The sequence below is a fragment of the Mesoplodon densirostris genome, chromosome 11 (genome assembly GCF_025265405.1).
Source record: "Mesoplodon densirostris isolate mMesDen1 chromosome 11, mMesDen1 primary haplotype, whole genome shotgun sequence".
Taxonomy (NCBI): Eukaryota; Metazoa; Chordata; class Mammalia; order Artiodactyla; family Ziphiidae; genus Mesoplodon; species Mesoplodon densirostris.
This window is the reverse complement of record NC_082671.1, coordinates 78,501,080-78,523,405: the sequence shown is the minus strand read 5'-3', so window position 1 is coordinate 78,523,405 and position 22,326 is coordinate 78,501,080. Positions and strand designations below refer to the sequence as shown.

At 43.6% G+C, this 22,326-nt stretch overlaps 1 protein-coding gene across 1 annotated transcript in view; it reads right to left on the bottom strand.

Moving 5' to 3' along the window:
- NT5DC3 (5'-nucleotidase domain containing 3) overlaps window positions 1-22,326 on the bottom strand; it is a 55,267-nt gene that overhangs the window by 4,612 nt on the left and 28,329 nt on the right. The window contains exons 5-13 of the mRNA XM_060113135.1: window positions 21,236-21,326; window positions 19,775-19,912; window positions 17,948-18,008; window positions 17,417-17,519; window positions 17,171-17,272; window positions 14,918-14,999; window positions 13,568-13,654; window positions 8,489-8,629; window positions 2,974-3,038 (exon numbers count right to left, since the gene is read on the bottom strand). Of these exons, the coding sequence (XP_059969118.1) occupies window positions 2,974-3,038; window positions 8,489-8,629; window positions 13,568-13,654; window positions 14,918-14,999; window positions 17,171-17,272; window positions 17,417-17,519; window positions 17,948-18,008; window positions 19,775-19,912; window positions 21,236-21,326 (870 nt within the window). The remainder of the gene's footprint in view (window positions 1-2,973; window positions 3,039-8,488; window positions 8,630-13,567; window positions 13,655-14,917; window positions 15,000-17,170; window positions 17,273-17,416; window positions 17,520-17,947; window positions 18,009-19,774; window positions 19,913-21,235; window positions 21,327-22,326) is intronic.

The following is a 22,326-nucleotide window of genomic DNA, read 5'->3' as shown; positions in this document are numbered from 1 at the left end:
GAGCGAAGCAACAGACAGTGATTCCCAAAAGGTCTGCTTTTAGCTACCGAAATTAAATAACATCAAAATCACTGTTTCCCAAAGAACAGACACACGTATACGTATAACTGAATCACTCTGCTGTACACCTGAAACCAACACAGCATTGTTAATCAACTCTACCCCAATATAAAATAAAAAGTTTAAAATAAATAAATAAATAAGCTACAAGGATCTATTGCACAGCATGGGAAATATAGCTAATATTTTATAATGACTATAAATGGAGTACAATCTATAAAAAATGTGAATCCCTATGTTGTATACCTGAAACTGATATAATAGTGTACATCAACTATACGTCAATAAAAAGATTTTTTTTTAAATCACTCTTTCACACGTATAGGACTCAAATTAGCCTAGAGCAGCTCCGATTTCTAATCGAGAAAACAGCCTGTCCATTCACCCATCAACTGGCTCTGATCACATTCCCCACTTAGGCCAGCCAGAGAGAACACGGCCAAAGGCTCCAGCGGCAACGCATGAGCCTCTAAGCCTGCACACCCCATTTCCCAAACAGAAACAGAGGGTGCGGGAGCTGCTTCTGAAGGTCCACAGAGATGCAGAATGTTCTCAGAGTCTCCAAACTTCCTTTGTCTACAGAATGGGACAAAGGCCCCCTTTTCATGAGGTTATATTGAGAACTAAGTAAGGAAAGAGAAATAAAAGCATATCATAAACTCAAAAGTACTTTATGTCTGAGAGATTAAGGATTATTTTATAGTGATGTAAACACATCTCTACCATCCATTACAGAGCTTCAAGCACCTCCTCAAAGCCTGGATTACAGGCATCTTGCAAGACTGTTCACCCTACCCCAGGCTCAAAGCCCCTGCAGGTGTGCAGACACGTGTCTGTATGTAAAACAACACCTCGTCACACATACACGGGATATGCACACCATCCAATCCAATGGCCAGGACCCCTACCCACAGACTGTTCCAGCAAACTGGATAAATACCATTTGACTGTTAAAAAATCAGTTATAAACACAGCAAAAAACATAATCCTTTACACAACTGTGTGATAAAAGCCACTAGTTGGTAGAGGCCTTCTTTCGTCATATGGTGACAGCAGATGCTACAACAATGAAAGGTAGAAAATTCAAAGACCTCAATTAGGTCTGCAGGTGAAGCAACATAAGTGGTTTTTAAAATTTTACTGAAAAATCTGAGATGTGAGATTGTTAGAGATTCGAATTCAAAACAAAATCTCTGCCGGGTGAAACGATTCTTTTCTCTAATAATTTGAGGTCCCTGGAGTGTAGGACTCAGGTCTGGCCTTCAGGGGCAAGGGCCCCAGAGTCAAATGACATTATATGCCCATCACCCTCTCACCTAACATTTTAGACCAGTAATCACGTTGGAATAAGCCCCCAACAGCCAGCACACTGAGAAGGAAGGGGAAGGATTGATTCAATGCAGCCGTGGCTTCTGCAGCCCAGAGGGATGGACTCTGCCCCTCTCCACGCACACCAGCCCCCCCAGGCTGCCCACTGCTCAGAGGCCAGCACCCAGGAAATAAGCACTACTTCCAAACCTTAGGGACAGCTGTGCCCGGGAGAGGGGTGTGGGGGGAACCACAAGAGCAGAAATGGTCACATCAACAGTGTTTACAGGCACAGCATCCATCCTCTTCTACAGGAAAGCACAACTGTCCATAGGGCCTCTTAAGAATAATCGTTCCCTTAAAATCAACCTAAATGTCCATTGACAGATGAATGGATGAAGAAGATGTGGTACATATATACAATGGAATATTACTCAGCCATAAGAAAAGAATGAAATAATGCCATCTGCAGCAACATGGATGCAACTAGAGATTATCATACTAAGTGAAGTAGGTCAGACAGAGAAAGACAAATATTATATGGTATCACTTATATGTGGAATCTAAAAAGATAATACAAATGAATACAAAACAGAAACAGGGGCCTCCCTGGTGGCGCAGTGGTTAAGAGTCCGCCTGCCGATGCAGGGGATACGGGTTCGTGCCCCGGTCTGGGAGGATCCCATATGCTGCGGAGCAGCTGGGCCCGTGAGCCATGGCCGCTGGGCCTGCGCATCCGGAGCCTGTGCTCCGCAACGGGAGAGGCCACAACAGTGAGAGGCCCGCATACCGCAAAAAGAAAAAAAAAAAAAAAAAAAAAAAAAAACAGAAACAGACTCACAGAGAAAATAAAAAGCGAAAAGGAGAGGGGAAGGGATAAATTAGGAGTGTGGGGTTAATGGATACACACTACTATATATAAAACATATAAACAACAAGGACGGAGAGCACATGTAGAGCACGTGGAACTATATTCACTATCTTGTAATAACCTATCATGGAAAGAATCTGCAGGTGTACACCTGAAGCTAACACCATATTGTAAACCAACAAGAGTTTAATAAAAAAAAAAAAAATTCAAGAATAACTGCTCCCTTAAGACACACACCCACCAAACTTTTCTGACAGCAGATGGGTTTTCTTCACCAATAAACATCATCATACTGAGTGACTGCACATTCCTAAAACAGCAGTGTTACAAATAAGCACCAGGGTTGTAGAAGCCCCAAGAATTAACTGTGGCTCGGTGGCTACTGTCCCACTAGCCACACTGTGCCACCGGCATTGCCAACAACTGGACCAATATCTGCCCAAATGGGGAAGTTAAGTGGGCTGGAAGGAGGGATGGATGGGAGGAGGGATGGACAGACAATAAACTCGAGGGCAGGCAGCAGGTGTGAGGGAGCTCACTGCTGCTTCGAGGAAATGTCACTCATCACTAAGGGCAGCTGGCTCGTTCTGGATGCTGGGGGGTCACCGTCACCCCTGGCAGCTGAGAAAGACTGTTTCGAAGCCTGCTTCAGGCAGGCCTTGCACCAGGCACGTGGGCTGAGTGAGCGTGGCCAGGGTGGGGGATTTACTCTATTCAAAACAGCCCGCTCTTACCTCATCTCCTTCCTCTCCTTTTTCCAATCCTGCAAAACCAGCTGTGACTCCGCATCTCTGTGAACCTGCAGGACACAAGCCAATTATTGAGAAGGTTCTGGATATGAATAAACCTATTAGGTCATGAGAATTTTCTAATGGGCAGCTCTTCTGGGAGGAATTTTATTCAGGTCTAAGAGACAGGCACCTGCAGGAAAAAATACTTTTTCAGACTTCCCAGCTGCAATCTGCCCTTCTCCACCAAGTGCAGATGGCATATTATGATGCCATGAAGCAAGGCTCCTATTAAACTAGAGATATTAAAGGCTTTGTATAAGCACAATGCATACGCATCCACATAAAATATACGTGTATAATATGTGCGTAATGTATCCATTACACATGGATTATCCATTACACACATAAACATATACTTAATACAGGCTACCTAATACACATTTATATATATCATAAATATACGTATTATACACACACACACAAAAACGGCAGTTAAGTGGAAATAGCAGGTGTAACAGTACATCCACAAGTTACAAGCATGTAAAAAAAGTGCATATATTTGGAAATTAACACGGAAATTTTTCTTTAATTTGTGCAAGGGTAGTTGAATTATAATTGGCTTTAATCTTTTTCCTTAATATTATCTTTAAAAGTGTTTAAGGGGCTTCCCTGGTGGCGCAGTGGTTGGGAGTCCGCCTGCCAATGCAGGGGACACGGGTTCGTGCCCCGGTCCGGGAGGATCCCGCATGCCGTGGAGCGGCTGGGCCCGTGAGCCATGGCCGCTGAGCCTGCACGTCTGGAGCCTGTGCTCTGCGACAGGAGATGCCACAGCGGTGAGAGGCCCGCGTACCGCAAAAAAAAAAAAAAAAAAATGTTTAAGAAAAAAGAAAATTGTTTTTATAAAAGGCAAGAAGGCAGAGCACCTCACCCAGGCAGAGCAGCAGAGAAGTTTCCGGGTGGGCTGAGATGTGAGCAAAAGGCAAACAGAAAAGGACAGCCGTGCACACCCGAACACATGGATTCTCACAAGTCTCTCTCCAAGGCTCCTGAGGCTGAACGGGAACCCTCGAGCGCAGCCAGAGGTGCACGTGACCACAGGGGCCAGATGGGGCTCCCTGGAGTCCATGGTCACAGGGGCAGCCTCAGGACCCGGAGGAAAACACCGAACAAGCAGACCACCTGCTTCTGACGTGGCAGCCAAGACCCTTCTGTTTATCACGTACGCCCAAGCCAACAGCCTAACTAAGTCACCTGCTGCAGGCCTCTGCCACTCAGGCAAAACCCTGAGCTTGTAATCTGGACTTCTGGCCCAGCACCGCTGCCTACACCAGCCGGAAGCAGCCACCACTGAATGACCACTGGCCGTGTGGTACTGGAGCACCGGAAGACTGGTCCAGCACAGCTGGAGGTGTTGAGGTAGGTCCTACGAGTGTGGTTTCAATTAGCGCTCACATTTTAGATCAACAGATTACTCACTATAGAACTTAGGCTCTACGAAGTATGAGACGAGGTCAAAACTCTGTAGGGTGCCACAAGGAATTTATTTATATGGATAGATACGTACAGATATACACATAGACACATACACATGCACACATTCATATACACACTAGTACACAGATATACATGCATACATGTACACACACGTGTACATACATATACATATTCAGCACCTACTATGTGGCAAGCACTGTGCTATCTACTGAAGATGTAAGAGAGGAAAAGATGGAGCCCTGGCGGGGGGTACACCCAGGTAAGCAGGACAAAACAATGTGATAGCACACAGGATGGGCTATCAGTCTGTGGGTGGGAATTTTCCCTCCCACCTCTGCCCATACACCCTTCTTGGCCCACAAACTGCACTTGTGTCCAGTATGAAGGAGAAGCTTCTCCCGTACTTGCAGGAGGGGAGAATTCTCTGACTAGTGACCAGAAGAAAGATTACCAAAGTGAATCTACTTGCTCCCTCCTTTTGGAAACTAGCTGCCACAGGCCATGTGCCACAGGCCATCCACTCTCCCCTCAGGTGGGCCCCCCACCTGAGGGCAGCCTCCGTAGACATGAAGAGTCTCCAAGTCCAAGGCACTTTCTCCAGCACAGCTTTTCCAGAATGGGGGGCAGCCAAGCATGACAGATCATCTCCAGCGAAGCCCAAGGTTGCCAGAGGGACATGCTAAGGAGGAACGCCCCAGAGATCTGAGCCAGGAGCATCCCCAGAGGAGGGGGCATATGAGCTCTGGGGGTGTGCACCTCAACCCAGCCTCCCCCTGCACCCTCCCATCCAAGGCCTACACGCACCCCTCTCCCACCTGCCCTTTCTCTATCATTTATCATCTCTCCCACGTGATCAACCTCCTTGGATTGATCCATCAGCACTGGATCCTTCCTATCAGCATTCAAACATGCCCAAGGCTCTCCCATTAAAAGAAAACGATTTCTCCTGAGCCACACCTTTCTCCAGCTCTGATCCCCCTACAAGGCCAAACTGTAAAACAGCAATCTCAGGTGTCTGAAATCTACTTGAAAATACTTCAAAGACTGGGTACTAATTAGTTATAATTAACCTTTAAGTGATACCATGTACTCAAGGGATGGGAAAAGACTAACCAGAAGCCCACACCAGAGGCTCATCCTACAGTCACCTCAGCCATCTTTAGCCTCACTCACTAGTTAGCATACTCAGCCCTTCATGACTACAATCTACAAAAATGTACTAACAGGCCGGCCCAGCCCTGTGAGAGCAGGATATCGCAATCTAGCCAGCAGCCTGACAGCCTGTGCCAGGGGAGGCCAAATCCAGCCCACCACCCACTTTTCTATTGGCCTAATGAGCTTAAGAAAGGATTTTCCTCTTGAAACTGTTGAAAAAAATCAAAAGAAAAATAATTTCATGATGCGTGAAAATGATATGAAATTCAAATTTCAGTGTCCACCAATACAGTTTATAGGGATACAGCTACAACCAGTTGTTTACACACTGCCTGAGGCTGCTTGTGTGCTACAAGCACAGCTGAGTAGCTGCGACAGAGACCGTATGACCCGCACAGCCTAACACGGTGACTAGCTGGCTCTTTGCAGAAGCCTGTCCACTCTGGGTTAAACGTGGCTCCGACGTGGTTACCTGGGAAGGCTCTACACTATACACCACACCATCCACTGCACTACCACCATAAGCCATACCACTTGAGAGTGCACTTCAAGGCTAGTGACCAAAAATTATTCTTCACAGCTACTTTTTTAAAACCAAAATTTCAACACTGGCATTTAATTCATCAGACTTGGCTCCAAACAACACTGCTGGCTTCCAAAAATAAAAAAAATCACACCCAACCTCAGAGGACAAATTTCTCTCCTCAGAAAACAGTCCAGATAATATGCTATGTGCGTACTATCGGAAAAAGGGGGGCTACAGAAACATTTGACACAGGATCACTGGAATAATGTATAGTTTTCCAGGTGAACACAGAGGCAGAGGAGAGAGTAGATAGGGAACAGGGAGAAGTGATGCTCATTTGGATATTTTTTTAATTATCAGCCACCCTCGTCTATGTCCTAGTGAATCCACCCTGACGGAATGCTGTAAAAAGTGTTAGACACAGAGGTGACACAGCACGGAGATGAGGGCTCTGGGGCCAGACAGCCTGGTCTAAGCCCAGCAAGTTAGTTTCTCCTCTCTGCCTCCGGTTCTTCATCTGTAAAATGGGGTGATGTCAGTGCCCGCTTCCAAGAGCTGTTGTTGAATGAAATGCCCGTCAAGCCCTGGGAGTCTGGAGCATAGTAAGTTCTTGCTTCTACATCGCTTGATTCTGCTGTCACTAACTTTGAGATTCTGGAAAAGTTACTTATCTCTCAGCCTGTTTCCTCACCTGTAAAATGGGGCGGCAGCATAAATGTCAATTCTCTTTTCTTCCTTCCCTAACCCCACGCCTTATACAATTAACTCTATAAATCACAGAAATCTTCCCAGCACTTCTGTTCTCTAAAACACACACTCCTTATTCATCAAACTTTTTATACAGGTCAGAGACAGGAAAACAAGAAATAAATTTGTCCTCAAAGCTAAAATGCAGCGACACCACCTACCTGCAGGCTGCATCTGTGTAGCTGACCAGCTACCTGCATCACAGAGAGACCGCACCTAAGGCAAGGGGTCTGGCTACACACAAGAGCTCTAAGCCGCACAGCAAAGAAGCACTTCAGTGCAGTGCTTGAAAGCAGGGACTTGGGCACCATGCAGCCTAGGTTCAAGTTCTTGCTCTGTCATTTTATGACCTTGGACATATTACCCAACCTCTCAAACACTCAGTTTCCTTATTCTAAAGTCAAAAATTGTACACTGGACAGCTGGGATGAGTTATGAATAACGTTGCAGAGCAGGCATTCAGCACAATGCCTAGCATCTGAAGAGTAACTATTATTACTGTATGACCTATGCGCAGACTCAAAGCTACATTAACCCAGAACTGATGCCTTTTATTTTTAGACGGTCACCTCACAGACAAGCACAGGAAGGAAAACAGAACCAGTCCTCATCAGAGATGAGCCAAGGAGCAACGTAGCCAGAGTGCGCTGGAAGCGAGGCCTGGGGGACGTGTGAGGCCCCATGCCCTGCAAGGGTGCACCCTGGAGTGAGGACCTGCCACTCCCCGCAGCCCTGCCCAAGTCTGCTGCCAGCTGGGCCAGGCAAGGCGGCTCCTGGCCCATTTCCAAAGCAGGCCGGCAGGCCGTGGGCACCAGGCCATGGCCAGAGGCTGCAGCCAAGAGAGCAAGCATCCATGCCCCTTAACCTACAAGAGTTGGCATTCACCCCGAGACAGCTACGGGCCAGGCCAGCTGAACCAGGTGAAAAAGCAAGGTGCGTCGTGAGACTGGGGAGGGGTCGCAGCTGCAACACAGGGCAGCCTCCACGGTCCAGGAAATCACTGCTGAAACAACTTTCCTCACTAACTGCCCCAAACTGGCTATGTAACTTACAGAAAGAAAAATACACCCCTGAACTCCACTGAGCCAGCAAACTGTAGGTGTTATCTTCAAAATCAGATGGAGGCTGCACACAGGGATCTTGACTCTTGCTCTGAGACTCTTCCCAGTAAGCCGTGGTGCCCAGGCTGACGTGTTCATTCCATTTTACAGATGGGGAAACGGAGGCCCAGAATGGAGAAGTCCCACCGCAGGCTAAAGGCAGAAGCAGGACTGGACCCTAACACTGGCAGAGGTTCTTGAATCCCACTGATCTCCCAATGGGGGTTTAGTGGGGAAGTAAGGACACCAGATTTCTCACACGGGCCCCACAAAACTCTTTCTCCAAATGGCTTTGGGAGCCATTTTTAAAATTCTCTTTAGGGAAAATGGCAAGACTCTTTTAGGGGCAAAATCACCCCAGTGGTTATTCTGCAGGATAATTTATGCCTCATACTTCAGGACCACAATTAAACATAAAAATACCTGAAAATAACTTTGACCAGTGGACTAACCTCAGCCTTAAAGAAAAAGTAGGAGAGGAAAAAAAATCCCAAACCTGCATCTGCTCCAATAACCCAGTCAAGGTCTGTAGCCAGGTCATAGTTTGAATGTACTGCTCCGTGTTCATAATTCTGAGCTCAGATCTTAACTCTGGGATAATTGCACCCGTTCGCCAGCCATGCTTCAGGGTCAAATCCTGAATGCAAAGATCACAAGAAGTCAACATTAATCTCAACAGAATTTAAACCATTTCATGACCTTTCCCCGATGCAACAGACATTCACTGAATTACGTTTTAATTTGGGAGAGCAAGCAGGTCGACAGCAGCTTCCGGAACACAGTTCTAGCCAAAGCAGCATGCCATGGACTTCTGCCTCATTGCCCTTGTCCGAGCTGTACTGAGAAAACCCCTCTGCTTTGCATTATTTCTAGGACCTCATACCTGAAGTCACCTTACCTCCAGGAGAAATTCTGTAATGTTAGTTATTAACCAAACTGAATTCAATGAATTACACTTAATTAAAACAAATTTAGCCTCAGGCTTTGACCATTTCACCCCAAGAAAGTTTCTGTTCCGGAAATAATTGCGGCAAATCACAGACCCCACAGAAATACAGGATCTGGAATCATTAACCGTGGTCTATAAAACCACATTTAGGTCAGGGGCAGAAAGAGGGTCAACTGAAATGCTACTGAAGGTCTTCATTCAATTCATCCACAGACCGCTGGGGAGCACCCACCGCATGCCAAGCCTCCTGGGTTATGGGGAATCTCACACTTGGAATGATCACACAATACCAACATATATGATCACGTTTTCATTCCAAATATTGTAATCCCATGATACGACATTATAAGCCAGAATATCTAAGGTATGTCCTGGAAAATCTAAGATACACAATCACCATAATGAATGGCTGTTAATTTTCTCATTTGACAGTTATAAATATTACAGTTTGCCAGGCCCTGTTCTAGATACTGACAATAAAGTAATGAACAAAACTAACAATTCCCTGCTCTCAAAGGAAATAGAGACAAAAAATAAGCAAGTAAAAACACAGTGGCAGGTGGTGAGAAATACAATGGACAAAAATCAAGCAGAATAAGAGGGAAAAGGAGTTACCATTTTATATAGAGTGATTAGGAAGACAAGGCGAATACATCTGAAGGTAAGGAGAGTAAAAGTATGCAAATATGTGGGAGAAGAAAAATCCTGCCTGGAAAAAGAGCAAGTGCAAAGGCTCTGGGGCAAGGACATGCTGGGAGCAAGGTGTGTTAAGAAACAGCAAGGTCGGGGCTTCCCTGGTGGCTCAGTGGTTGGGAGTCCACCTGCCCATGTGGGGGACGCAGGTTCGTGACCCGGTCCGGGAGGATCCCACATGCCGTGGAGCGGCTGGGCCCGTGGGCCACAGCCGCTGAGCCTGCGCGTCCGGAGCCTGTGCTCCGCAACGGGAGAAGCCACAGCAGTGAGAGGCCCGCGTACCGCAAAAAAAAAAAAAAAAAAAAAAAAAAAAAAAAAAAGAAAAGAAAAGAAACAGCAAGGCAGGTAGCCTAGAGCAGAGTAGGAGAGAGGGCAGAGGCAGGAGGTGCCTTCATAGAGGGAGGCTGGGGAAGGAGAGATCAAGTGGGGCCTTGAGGGCAATTATAGGAAATCAGGCTTTTACTCTGAGGAAGAAAGGGGCTTTTAAGGAGAGAGCTTTTAAGGGTTTTAAGGAGAGAAGTGGTATGTGGCTTACTATTTTGAAAATTCACTCTGCTATTCACCTAAAGCTAGAATCTCTGCTCTGTATGTCCTAAGGATGCCTACCTTCTTCAATGGTTGAATTTCTTTAAACCTTTCAATAGTTCTCTTTCTCCTATAATATATGAGACCCTACATACATCACATTCTTTTAAATATTCCCAGTGGTGACAAACTTTTGAAGGTGGATCTTATTTCTGAAAATAGGTAAAAAAAATCATTTGGAACATTCCTAAGACTAAAGTACATGATAATAAATTAATAATAATGAAACTAATTTTCTCCTATGCCTCAAATTGGCTCTCAAATATAATCCAAAAGGGGCATCTAAATGTATTTTGAGAAACGGCAGCAATATTAAAGGATCTACATTCTCAAGAGATTCCTTTGAAGGGTAATGTTCATTGCCCACATAACTCTGACATGTTAATGAATTGGTCTGATCACTTTAAAATAGTGGTTTTCCAACTTTAGCATGAATCCAACTATATGTTGTCTACAAGACATTTATTTTTGATCTAAGGACACACATAGGTTGAAAGTGAAAAGATTAAAAAAGATACTCCAAGCAAACAGTAACCAGAAGGAAACAGGAGTGGCTATCCTCATATCAGGCAAAATAGACTTTAGGTCAAAAACTGTTATAAGACACAAAGAATGACAGTATATCATGATAAAAGGGTCAATTCACCAAAAATATATAACAATTCTAAGCACATATCAACCAAACATCAGAGGTCCAAAATACATGAAGGAAACATTAACAGAACTGAAGGGAACAAAAGACAGCTTTACGATAATAGCAGGGAACTCAATAGCTCACTTTCTACAATGGATAAAATAAGCAGACAGAAGATCAAACAGGAAATAGAGGACCTGAACAACACTATAGATCAATTAGACCTAATAGACATATACAGAACACTCCACCCAACAAAAGCAGAATACACATTTTTCTCAAGTGTACATGGAGAATTCTCCAGGAGCAACTGTATTTTAGACCGCAAAACAAGTCTTAATTAATTTTAAAAGACTGAAATCATACAAAGTATCTTTTCTGATCACTAGGAATGAAACCAGACATCAACAGCAAAAGGAAAAAGTAAAAAATTCCGAAATATGTGGAAATTAAACAACACACTCTTCAACAACCAATGGGGCAAAGAAGTCACAAGGGAAATTAGAAAATACCTTGAAACAAATTAAAATGCAAACACAACATACTCAAATTTATGGGATGCAACAAATGCAATACTAAAAAGGAAAATTAATAGCAACGGCCATTTACATTAACAAAAAGATCTCAAAACAACTTAACTATATACCTTGAAGGAACTAGAAAAAGAACAAACTAAACTGAAAGCTAGCAGGACAAAGGAAATAATAAAGATTAGAGCAGAGATAAATAGAATAGAAAAACAATAGAGAAAAATCAACAAAACCAAGAATTGGTTCTTCAAAAAACAAAAGCAAAAAAACCACAAAATTGACAAACCTTTAATAAGAAAAAAAGAAGACTCAAATTACTAAAATCAGAAATGTAAGTGGTGACATTACTGGTAATTCTACGGGGCGGGGGGAGGCGAAGGATTGTAAAAGAGTACTGTGAACTGAGTACTGTATGCCAACAACTTGGACAACCTAGATGACACGGACAAACTCCTAGAAACACACAACCTACCAAGACTGAGTTATGAAGAAACAGTAAATCTGAATAGACCTCTAATTAGGAAGGAGATTGAATCGAGAATCAAAAACCTTCCAACAGTGAAAAGCCCAGGACCAGATGGCTTCACTACCAAACATGTAAAGAAGAATTAACACCAATCCTTCTCAAACTCTTCCAAAAACTGAAGAAGAGGAAACACTTCCTAACTCATTCTATGGGCCAGCATTATCTTGATATCAAATTTTAGTGTGGAAAGCTGTGTAGAACACAGATGGCTGGGCCCTACCCCAAGAGTTTTTAACTCAGGAGGTCTGGGGTGAAGCTGAGAATCTGCAGTTCCAACAAGTTCCCAGGTGATGCCGATGTCATGGGGACCACATTTGACAAACTACTGCATTCTTGACAAACTACTTCTCATAGTGCTAAGACCTGTCTGTGTGTGTGTCACCTCATGGGGCCATGTACCTACATGCCTCCGGGGTAGCACACAGTTAGTTATATCCTCAAGGCCCACAGGCCACACAGCAAGAGGTACATGCTGTGATGCCACGTCACCTGGCCGGACATTCTGGGAGTGCCAACATCCTGAAGGGAGCACTTTGTTTCTACTTTACTAAGCACTTTTGTATATATTAGCTTATCTCACTCTTCTTACAAATGAAGACATCCAGGCTTGAGGGATGTGCCCATGGTCACACAGCTAATAAAGAGCAGAGATGGGAGAAAAACCTCAGTTTTCCAATTCTCCCACGATTCCTGCCACTAGACCTCAACCCATTGGACAGACATGATTATGCAGCACGTGTACGGGAGTCACGTGGGAAGGGTGTCACTACACACAGGCACTGGCATCAACCCTCTACCTCCACCACCTCTAGGAAGTTTGACTCCATAGACCTCAGTGGGGCTCAGGCACGTATGCTCTGAAATGCTTCCCAGATGGTCCTACTGCTCAGCCATTAAAGGTCACCGTTTCGATGGTACAGAGCGACGCAGACATGCATACATGTGAGGCCAATCTAGTGTGGGCCAAAATACTTAGAAATATCAACAGTGGAGGAGTTTGACAGCCGGCCACGACCTACTCTTGTTACCTCCCGGACATCGAGCTTCATTCGGACTTTGCAAAATGTGCGCTGTGCAACCTCGCCTGGAATCACTTAACAAACATAAATTCATTCTGCAAGGAACCAAGTTGGTAATAGATGTGACTCACTCAACCTGCGCCAATTATAGATTAAATCATAATTCAAGTCCTGAGACACTCTAGTCATTCCGAGGGGCATGAAAAGCCTCATTTTCACATAACAGCTATTTCCTGGAAATGCCAGTTTTGTACTCTTTCAAAATGACTGGCTGGCAAAAGAAACCCTGACTAATGTTTATGAGATTTTACGAAGCATTTGTATGTTTCTGATGCTTAATAATAAAAGGGAAAGGAAAGAACACGGACGTTTATTTCTTACCATTACCTAAGTGGAAAGATTTTTTCTGATAAACTGAGCAAATTGCTAATTTCCATCATTTCCCCCCCAAAAATAATCTACTTCATGACTCTGATCTATCCTGTTGCATAAAATATGAGACATCAAAAAAGAGAAAGAAATGTGGCCCTCTCCTCACTTTTATGAAAGTATGAAAATGGTCTTAAACAAAAGATAAATTCCTCAATAAGTGGGCCTAACACTGTCCCCAACAAAGAAACAGGAAAAAAGGTTCCTCACCGCCAGGTCGCTGTATATATGGTCACCAAAATACAACACTTTGGATCCCCTCCATCCAGTAAGCTTCAAAAATTCATATAAATTACCCTGCAATAACAGAAAAGTATAGGTGTTATATTGTATGACAAATAAGAGACCTGTATAACCCATGGCCCAAGATATCTACTTTTCTTTTTAAATTTCTATTTATAGTATTTATTTTTTTTAGGCCGCGCCATGCGGCATGCAGGATCTTAGTTCCCCAACCAGGGATCAAACACGTGCCCTCTGCATTGGGAGCACAGTGTCTTAACCACTGGACTGCTAGGGAAAGTCCCGTTATCTACCTTTTAAAACTTAAAAAAATGTTTTTGCTTTTACAATTTATTTTAAATATCAAAATATAAAGATAAAAAAATTTTTATGTGAAATCTTTTAGACCTTTCTTCTAAGTCAAATGTACTTTTCAGAAGGGCTTCATACTGAATATCTTTGTAATGATCTTTTTTTTTCACGCTTAACGTTCTGTGACCATGTCAATAAATATTCGCCTGCCATGTAGTTTTAGCAGCTGAGACCTACCATGATTCATTTTACCAATTATCTGAGGCTGGACATTTACCTTGTTATCTATTTTGTAAGTAAGTTCATGATAAACATTCTTGTAGCAAAGCTTTAGCTACATCTTAATAATTTTCTTAGGCTCACTTCCTAGACTTGGAGGGCTGTTCAAAGCTAATCTTTCAGGCCTAAAAAATAGACTTAGTGCCAAATCCAGCAGTCTGTTACATATCCAACAGGTATGTATCAGTACTTTAAAAAAAAAAAAAAAACCTGTAGAGTACTGTATAGTACTGTTCTGTAATTTTATGTTATAAATATTACACAAATATAAAAACGTTTAAAGATAAAAAAAAACCTAATTTCAGTAACACAAAACTGGACAGCAATTCAATCATTTACTCAAACACGGGAGAGCTTTATATGATACTGAAATACATCAAAACTGTACATAAAACACAGTTCATCAGGAAATAATGACTAGTTTGGGTACGATGCCATGTGATTAAACACTTACTAAAGAGAAATTTCCAAGGTTTACTACTGGCATCTTAAATTTTATATCCTATGGGAAAAATGCTTTAAAATTTTTTTTTCAAAAACTGTTCAATTCTGAGCTAATTTACACACAGCACATTGAAAATATATGGACTTAAGATTAAATTCTGCCACTGAGTTATAAACAGTCCATTGAAGCAGAGCCCTCAGGACTGTGCCTGGCACATGGCAAGCCTCAGCGAATGTCAGCTGTTATCATCATAACCGATCACAAAGCACAGCAACAAAAAGGACAGATGGGTCATGAGATACCTGTTTATAAATCTGGCCTTTCTGCAACTTGTAGATTTTATCCCAGAGTAAGACGCCTTTCTCATTCACCTTCCGGAAAGGTCTAACAACAGAAATGGGAAACATTATGACGTGTAGTAAGCAGTGCAGGCTGTGTGCTCTATGAGAAACTCCACGGTTAGCCCCTGAGAACAGAAAGGAGCCAACTGAAACCGAGACCCCACCATCACGTTCCTGGGCCTCGTGCAATACACCCCAAACTTCGGACCCCAGTATCCAAAGAAGGTTAGTGAAAAAAAAGAACTCCAGGGCCAAATATATTTGGAAAACACTATCCACTATCTCCGTTCCTCCTTAAAAGTTACTGATGGCTCTGAAAAGCCCTCCTATAAAGAAACTCTCTTTAGCCCAGATTTTCTAAACGTATTCAACCGTGTAGAAAACTTTTCACACACAAAAAAAAGCTTATAGAAGTAGTGCTTAGTATATTTATCCAGCTTTGTACTTGAAATGCAACCACTCTAGATACAAAATACATCAGAGATCAGAGAACTGGGCATATTATTTTATGATGGAAAAATAGGAAAAAAAGAATAAAGGCCTCATTCCTCACCCTGGGGGTGCTAGTCCAAAAAACACAAGGTTTGTTTGTCCTTTTTCTTTTTTTTAGGTAACACTTATTTGGATTGCTTTCCTGGTTAGAAAAATACAAACTCACTGCAAAAAAATCTGGAAAAATGCAGAAAAATACAATGAAGAAAAGGAAAATCATAATGCCAGTACCCAGGTAGAAACACACCATTTCAGTGGATATCTTTCGGTCTTTATGTATCTGTTATCTTTCTCTTTTTTATGAATATAAAATGAGGATCATTTGCAGATACTAATATGTATCTTTTTTCTCCAAGGCTGTGAGCTATTTCCCATGTGATTATGTAACCTTCATACATCATTTTTTCAGTCGTAAAACATGTTCACTGCCATTAAAAAAAAAACCCTCATTTTTAATGGCTGCATAATATCCCCTCATATGGACGTTCCTTTAGGTTGTCTAACCTTCAACGTTATAAACAACATGGGGATGAACAGGGGTAGAGAATTCTTAATCCAGGCACCCAGAGTAAGGAAGAGCGCTGTGCTGGGAAAATCTAATCCAAGACAGGGTCCTGCCACTGACTATAAATATGACAAAGGAGGGAGGTGAAAGGAGAGATGGGGCCCTTCCCCTGACCACTCCACCCCGCTGGGATCTAATAAGAAAATGCAGGAGAACGTTTTATCAGTGACCAAACAGCAAGCCAGTGTTTACAGCTATTTTTGATCAACACTTGTTTTTCCTGCATTCTCTTGACTTCTCAGTCTCTGCACATGGTTCTTGGGTGTGCCTCTTCTCCCAGGAGTCACTGTGACAACTGGAAAACTGGAATTTAGCATCATAAGAGGAATTTAATCCACTCAATACTAACTACAGGGCACCGAATTATTATGCTTTAAATCACCTAGCAGAGAGGGAAAGGCTGCATGGTTACCCACTGCAGAACAGAGAAATGTGGGTAAAAGTGTTTCCAAAGTAGGTCACTGTTATACAAATACGAATTATTTTTATAAATCCTAGTGCAGTAACTCTCAACACTACTGACATCTGTGGGGGATGACTCTTGGTGAACCGGTCTGCCCCGAACGTTAAATCACCTTTTAGGACCCGACCCTCAGTCACAAAACGCGAAGAGCACACCACAGTCACCTTCACAACCCAAACTTTCCCATTCCTCTATTGCTCAAGGATTCTGCGGCAGAAAGACTTTAAGTTTTGGTCTAGATTTACTCCACTTGATGCAAAACCTGTATTGCAGAGAAGTTTTGCAAAATCTAAGTGCAATTGTCAGTGAACCATTAAGAGCTCTATTTAAAGAGATACCCACCAGGTGGTTTGCTGTTGCTGTTTTGTTATGCTTCACAATGCATCTGCATCGAGAGATCTAATTTACTATGTGATGCTAAGTTTGGAATTTTCATTGTTGTCAATTGTTCTCTTAAAGCCTGACTCATAGGACTGAAGCAGACCAAACTGAATTGAGAACCATTTCAAGAGGTGTCAGCTGTCTGCTATGTACTCATCCCACCTTCCTTGCAATTATTTGCAAGCGTTAAAAATCAAAAGCTATGATGTTAGATGCTCGTGATTTTCCAACTGGATTTCACCAAGACACGTTACGTAAGTATTCGCAGCAGCAAATGAATAAAATCTAGTCCCTAAAAAGACAGACAACTTACCTCCGCTTATCATTAAAGAAGTTTGGCTTCTCCGCCTGAACAATGACCACATCAAACAGGTCCCTCCAGTCTTTTCCAACAATATACCTCATCCCTTTGTCCCTAGAACAATATTTCAGCCAGGTTAGTCTAACACTGCAGGGATTAACTATTCTTGCAACTGTTTCTTTCGAATTTCCAACTATCAAAATACACGGAATGCAGGAAGTGAGCCAGAAAGTAGCCAGGAATCACAGAAGAACTTACACAAAGCTACTGGGGCTATTGGTGATGAGAAACATCTTCTTGCCGTGATCAGCCAGTTTGGCCAACACTGCTCGGGTCTGCTCAGGGTAGCAGATGTACTTTTCTAAAGAGCAAGAGAAAAATGTACACAGAGTTTCAGGGTGAAGTCAGTCAATCTGCAAGCACTTCCTAAATGGGGCAGATGGGTCCAGCACTGTCTAGGGCACTTGAGGGGAGAAAAGCCTTCAGGAAGCTTGGTTCGAGGCCGTATATTGGTACCCAGTATCAGTAACCAACACCCTGCCTCTTCAGTCTAAGTGGAAAAAACTAAGTGGCTGCAGCTGCCAGATCCTCTCCTTTCCAGTCAGGATTATGTCAAGTTCTGAGACAAAGGGGAGGGAGACATCTAAGGCGCAAGGATGCAAGGTCCCTGCACTGCACTCAGAAGAGGTGCTACAGCCCCTGCTCAGCACCTGGAGTGAGAGTAAAATGCCTGCGTAATTACATAGCAAAGGGAAAGGCTGATCTTCACGATAACATCCAGGTACCTACCAATATCTGTTTCAATTGCTCTGTACATGATCCCTTTGGTGTGCACGTCCCGAATTGAATCCTGTCAAAAGATACGTTTTTAATCAGTCAGAGTATAACTGAGACAGTCTAAGTAAGAGGACAAGCGAAATGGCCTTCAGGATAATGTCTGCCTGCAGAAGCCTGGCAACCCAAGCACTAAATGAAATCTAAATTCTGGTCCATTTATCACAGGTGGCCCCTGGGAAGAAACTTAAGTTTCCATGGTGATAGCAGCAGTTTCCAGTGCAATTTTCAAAAAAGCCACTTGGAGGAGGTAATTTGTATGAACAATTCTGAATAAAGTCCCACAGGATAAACAGTCATTTATATGCAGTATCATGATCAAATAATTCCAGGTCATCTGAACAAAGGGAATTACTGCTCTTTTCATCTTTGCACCCTTCCCTGGACCCCAGCAGCAGGTTCTGTTGGGCAGAGAACAATGATAGGATCCTCCTCTCTTCAGTGCTACCGAAGAGGCAAGGAAATGTCAAGGATCTCGGAACTCGGGCAGAGATGTGGTCCAGCCGGCGGACATGAGGAAAAGCCCAGCGGCATGGCAGCCTGATGCCTGGCAGGTCTCAGAGCACAGCCCCGCTCTCAGGTAGCTCTAAGCAGGTCTACTACATAGATGGGCACTCCTGGAGGCACATGGAAACTTCCTGGAGTCTGTAGCAGGGAACTGGGCTGCAGAAAAACTGGGCCATAAGCCTTAGAAAATTGGTAGGTGCTTATCGTCGGGAATGAGCACCTCTGGACTGTAAACTCAACCTCAGTTATCTTCCACCACAGGCCTGTTTCAACTGCGCATCAGCAGAAGGCAGTGGTTAAGAGCAAGCCGGAGCCCAACTTCCTGGCCTGAAATCCCAGCTCTGCTACTTACTAGCTGGATGTCCTTGGGCAAGTTACTCAACCTCTCTGTGCCTCAATTTCTCTATCTGTAAAAGGAAGGTGATAAGAGCTCAGGGGATTCTTATGAGGATTTAATTAGTTAATATGCATAAAGCATTCAGAAAAATAGTGTCTGGAACACAGTAAACTCTACATGTGCGTTCACTATTAGTGGTAGTAACACTTCACAGTAAAAACTGAACTTTCTAGTAAACATCTTTCCTCATGAATGCTAAGGGTTACATAACTACCAGTGATTCTTAAAGATTCTTAAAGATGAAGTGTTTGTGTGAGCAAAACAGAGAACCAAAACTAAATATTTAAATTTAGTTCAAATGACACCAGATTGATATTGAGAAACTGTTCATTCATCCTATATCTTCTTAAAAGCCATGATTCAGGGCAGTCAATACTTAAAATTAGTCATGAACACATAATAAAAACACTGTAGTATGTACATATGGATCTTTTAAAAATACAGATATTTAAATAATATATATATAAATAGATGCTTAGAAATATGTATTAAAAATATATATTAAATAAGCAATATATAAACATATTTTTAAGTCCTGAAAAAAGTTCAGACAGCTTAAAGAATATATCTATAGACACGTGAATATGAATGTAAATTAAAATACATAAACACAAAGTCATGTAAATGATGTGTGTATATACGCACATGGAAATCCACATAGCAAGTACCCTCTTCTTTTAACAACCAATTTGACTTACTTCCAATTCTCCTAACATAAAATCTTTCTTAGGATTTTTCAGGATTAAACCACAAATAAAAGAGATCCCAAGCAAAGGATGATTTCAAAGACCCAGCCGACAAGGGAGGCCAGGGATTCTATTACTTCTGCTGAGCAGCTAGAAGAGGTGCAGCGTCATGGCACCCCATGTCCACACCACCTTGACGTCTTTGTACAGGTGCACAGGCTCATAGTCAATGTTGTTCTTCAGAAAGTACTCGTTCACACAGGACAGCAGGGTCATCTCGGGCAGGGAGAAAATGTCCATGAACTGCTTCATGGTGTTTCCGTGGGAACTCTGCAGGCAGGGAGGAAGGCTTCAGCAAGACAGCCGACACCACGGTAGACTTTACATTCACCCAGGGGATTCTGGTCGTCAACATCTGGCTCCCTCCCCACAAGAAAAGGAAAATTCTAATAATGGAAAAGTAAAAACATTCACCTTGTTTCTTGTCATTCACGGCAGAGCTGACGTCTCACTCTAAGTGTAAGTGGGATTTCCAAGGAAATGCCCTGATTTCCCCCCAAAAGTCTAACCACCCTTCCCTTTCCTCTCCTTTGGCTCCATCCATCTTAAAGCTCACACGCTTTCATCACACACAGAGGAAAGCCAGCACATTGATTCTTGCCCATGGAATGGCATAAAAAGCCACTAACTCTCCTAAATTTGAGCACCCACAGCCCACATGGCAGTTTGAAAAAGAGCCTTTCTCTGAACACATGTGATTTATAAGAATAAGTTTACCAGCTGATTGGGCATCTTCACTGCATTTTGATAATGCAAATAAGAGTGCATCTAATAGTACAAGAAGCAGAAATGCGGAGAGCAAAGAGGTCCACAAAAGTTAGAAAAGCAGGGCTTCCCTGGTGGCACAGTGGTTGAGAGTCCGCCTGCCAATGTAGGGGACACGGGTTCAAGCCCTGGTCCGAGAGGATCCCACATGCCGTGGAGCAACTGGGCCCGTGTGCCACAACTCCTGAGCCTGAGCTCCAGAGCCCGCAAGCCACAACTACTGAAGCCCGTGTGCCACAACTACTGAAGCCCGCGCGCCTAGAGCCTGTGCTCTGCAACAAGAGAGGCCACCACAATGAGAAGCCTGCGCCCCGCAACAAAGAGTAGCCCCCGCTCACTGCAACTAGAGAAAGCCCGCGTGCAGCAGCAAAGACCCAGTGCAGCCAAAAATTAAATAAATGAATAAATAAATAAATTTTTTTTTTAAAGTTAGAAAAGCGGAGGTTTCCCTTTGGCACAAAGTGACGTGCTGCCCTTAATCTCAAGGGAGGCAACAGCTGCTGTACGATAGCTCCCAGTGACTTAATCCAGAAAGTGGGGACACCCACGGGGAGATGGTGGCAAGCGAGGGGGTACAAGGAAGGTATACAGAGCCTTCACCAGGTAGGGGGGAAAGGGCTGAGAAAGGAGAAGCATGGAAGAACCCAGGAGAGACTCTAACATACCCATCTCTCTCAAATCGAGGGTCTCTCGAAACACAACCCCAAATGTCCTTGCTGATTCCCTATGAGCAGGGAGTCTAGTAGTTCAAGATCCTAAAGCTACCAGGCCACGTTTCGAAAAGGAAAAAGACAGGCTGCTTGAATTAAATAAAGAATTTCTCGTTACCTTCCCATAAAAGTCGCTCATCTGTTCCAAAGGCACGTGGGAGCCCTCGTACATTTCAATGACTTCCTCATCAGGGACCACGCTGAGGCCTCTGGGAAAATCACAGGCGGGAGTGATTTTGATCAGTGAAATAATGACTCCATTATTTGTTCTTAATTCTCTCAGTGTTTTTGCATTCACAAAGTTACTGGAGAATAACTGGCTCAATAAGCATATCGTACTCTAAATAATAAAAACACAGCCATGGTAAAACAGATGACTTTGTGGTATTAAGACTAGGGAGTTAACACAAAAGATTATGTAACCTGTGTTCAGAAAAAAATGTCACACAGGGCTTCCCTGGTGGCGCAGTGGTTGAGAGTCCGCCTGCCGATGCAGGGGACACGGGTTCGAGTCCCGGTCAGGGAGGATCCCACATGCCGCGGAGCGGCTGGGCCCGTGAGCCATGGCTGCTGAGCCTGCGCGTCCGGAGCCTGTGCTCCGCAACGGGAGAGGCCACAGCAGTGAGAGGCCCGCGTACCGCAAAAAAAAAAAAAAAAAAAAGTCACACATTTACGCACACCTTTAACTGCCTGTAACACGGGCAGTTAGCATCAACTAGAGACGGCAATAGTTTTCAGACCTCTGGCAACTGCTGGCATTTTTCAACTGAGATGCGAGACGCTGCCGTCACACAGAGGCAGGAGGCGCCACCGGTAACTGCTATCAATAACAGGCATGATGCTGCTACTATGACTCCTACCATTCTACTGGTAATGAGAGCAGGACAAATAATAGCTAATACCACGTGGCCCCTGCTGAATGCCAGAAACGAATTCCACGTAGTCATTCACTTAATTCTCAGCAATCTTAGGAGGGAGGCACTATTACTCTCCCCATTTTCCAGCAGAAGCCACCAAGGCACAGAAAGGTCACAGACCTTGCCCAAGGTCACCAAAGTAGAAAGTGGTGGGTCAGGACTGGGTCCCAGGCTCTTCAACCACCACATCACACAGCTTCCCTTAACAAGGTACATGGCCTCCTAATGACCTGCTTTGGGGTGAGTTTTGGGGTTGTTGTTTTTTTTTATGTTTTTAATACATTAGAGAGAG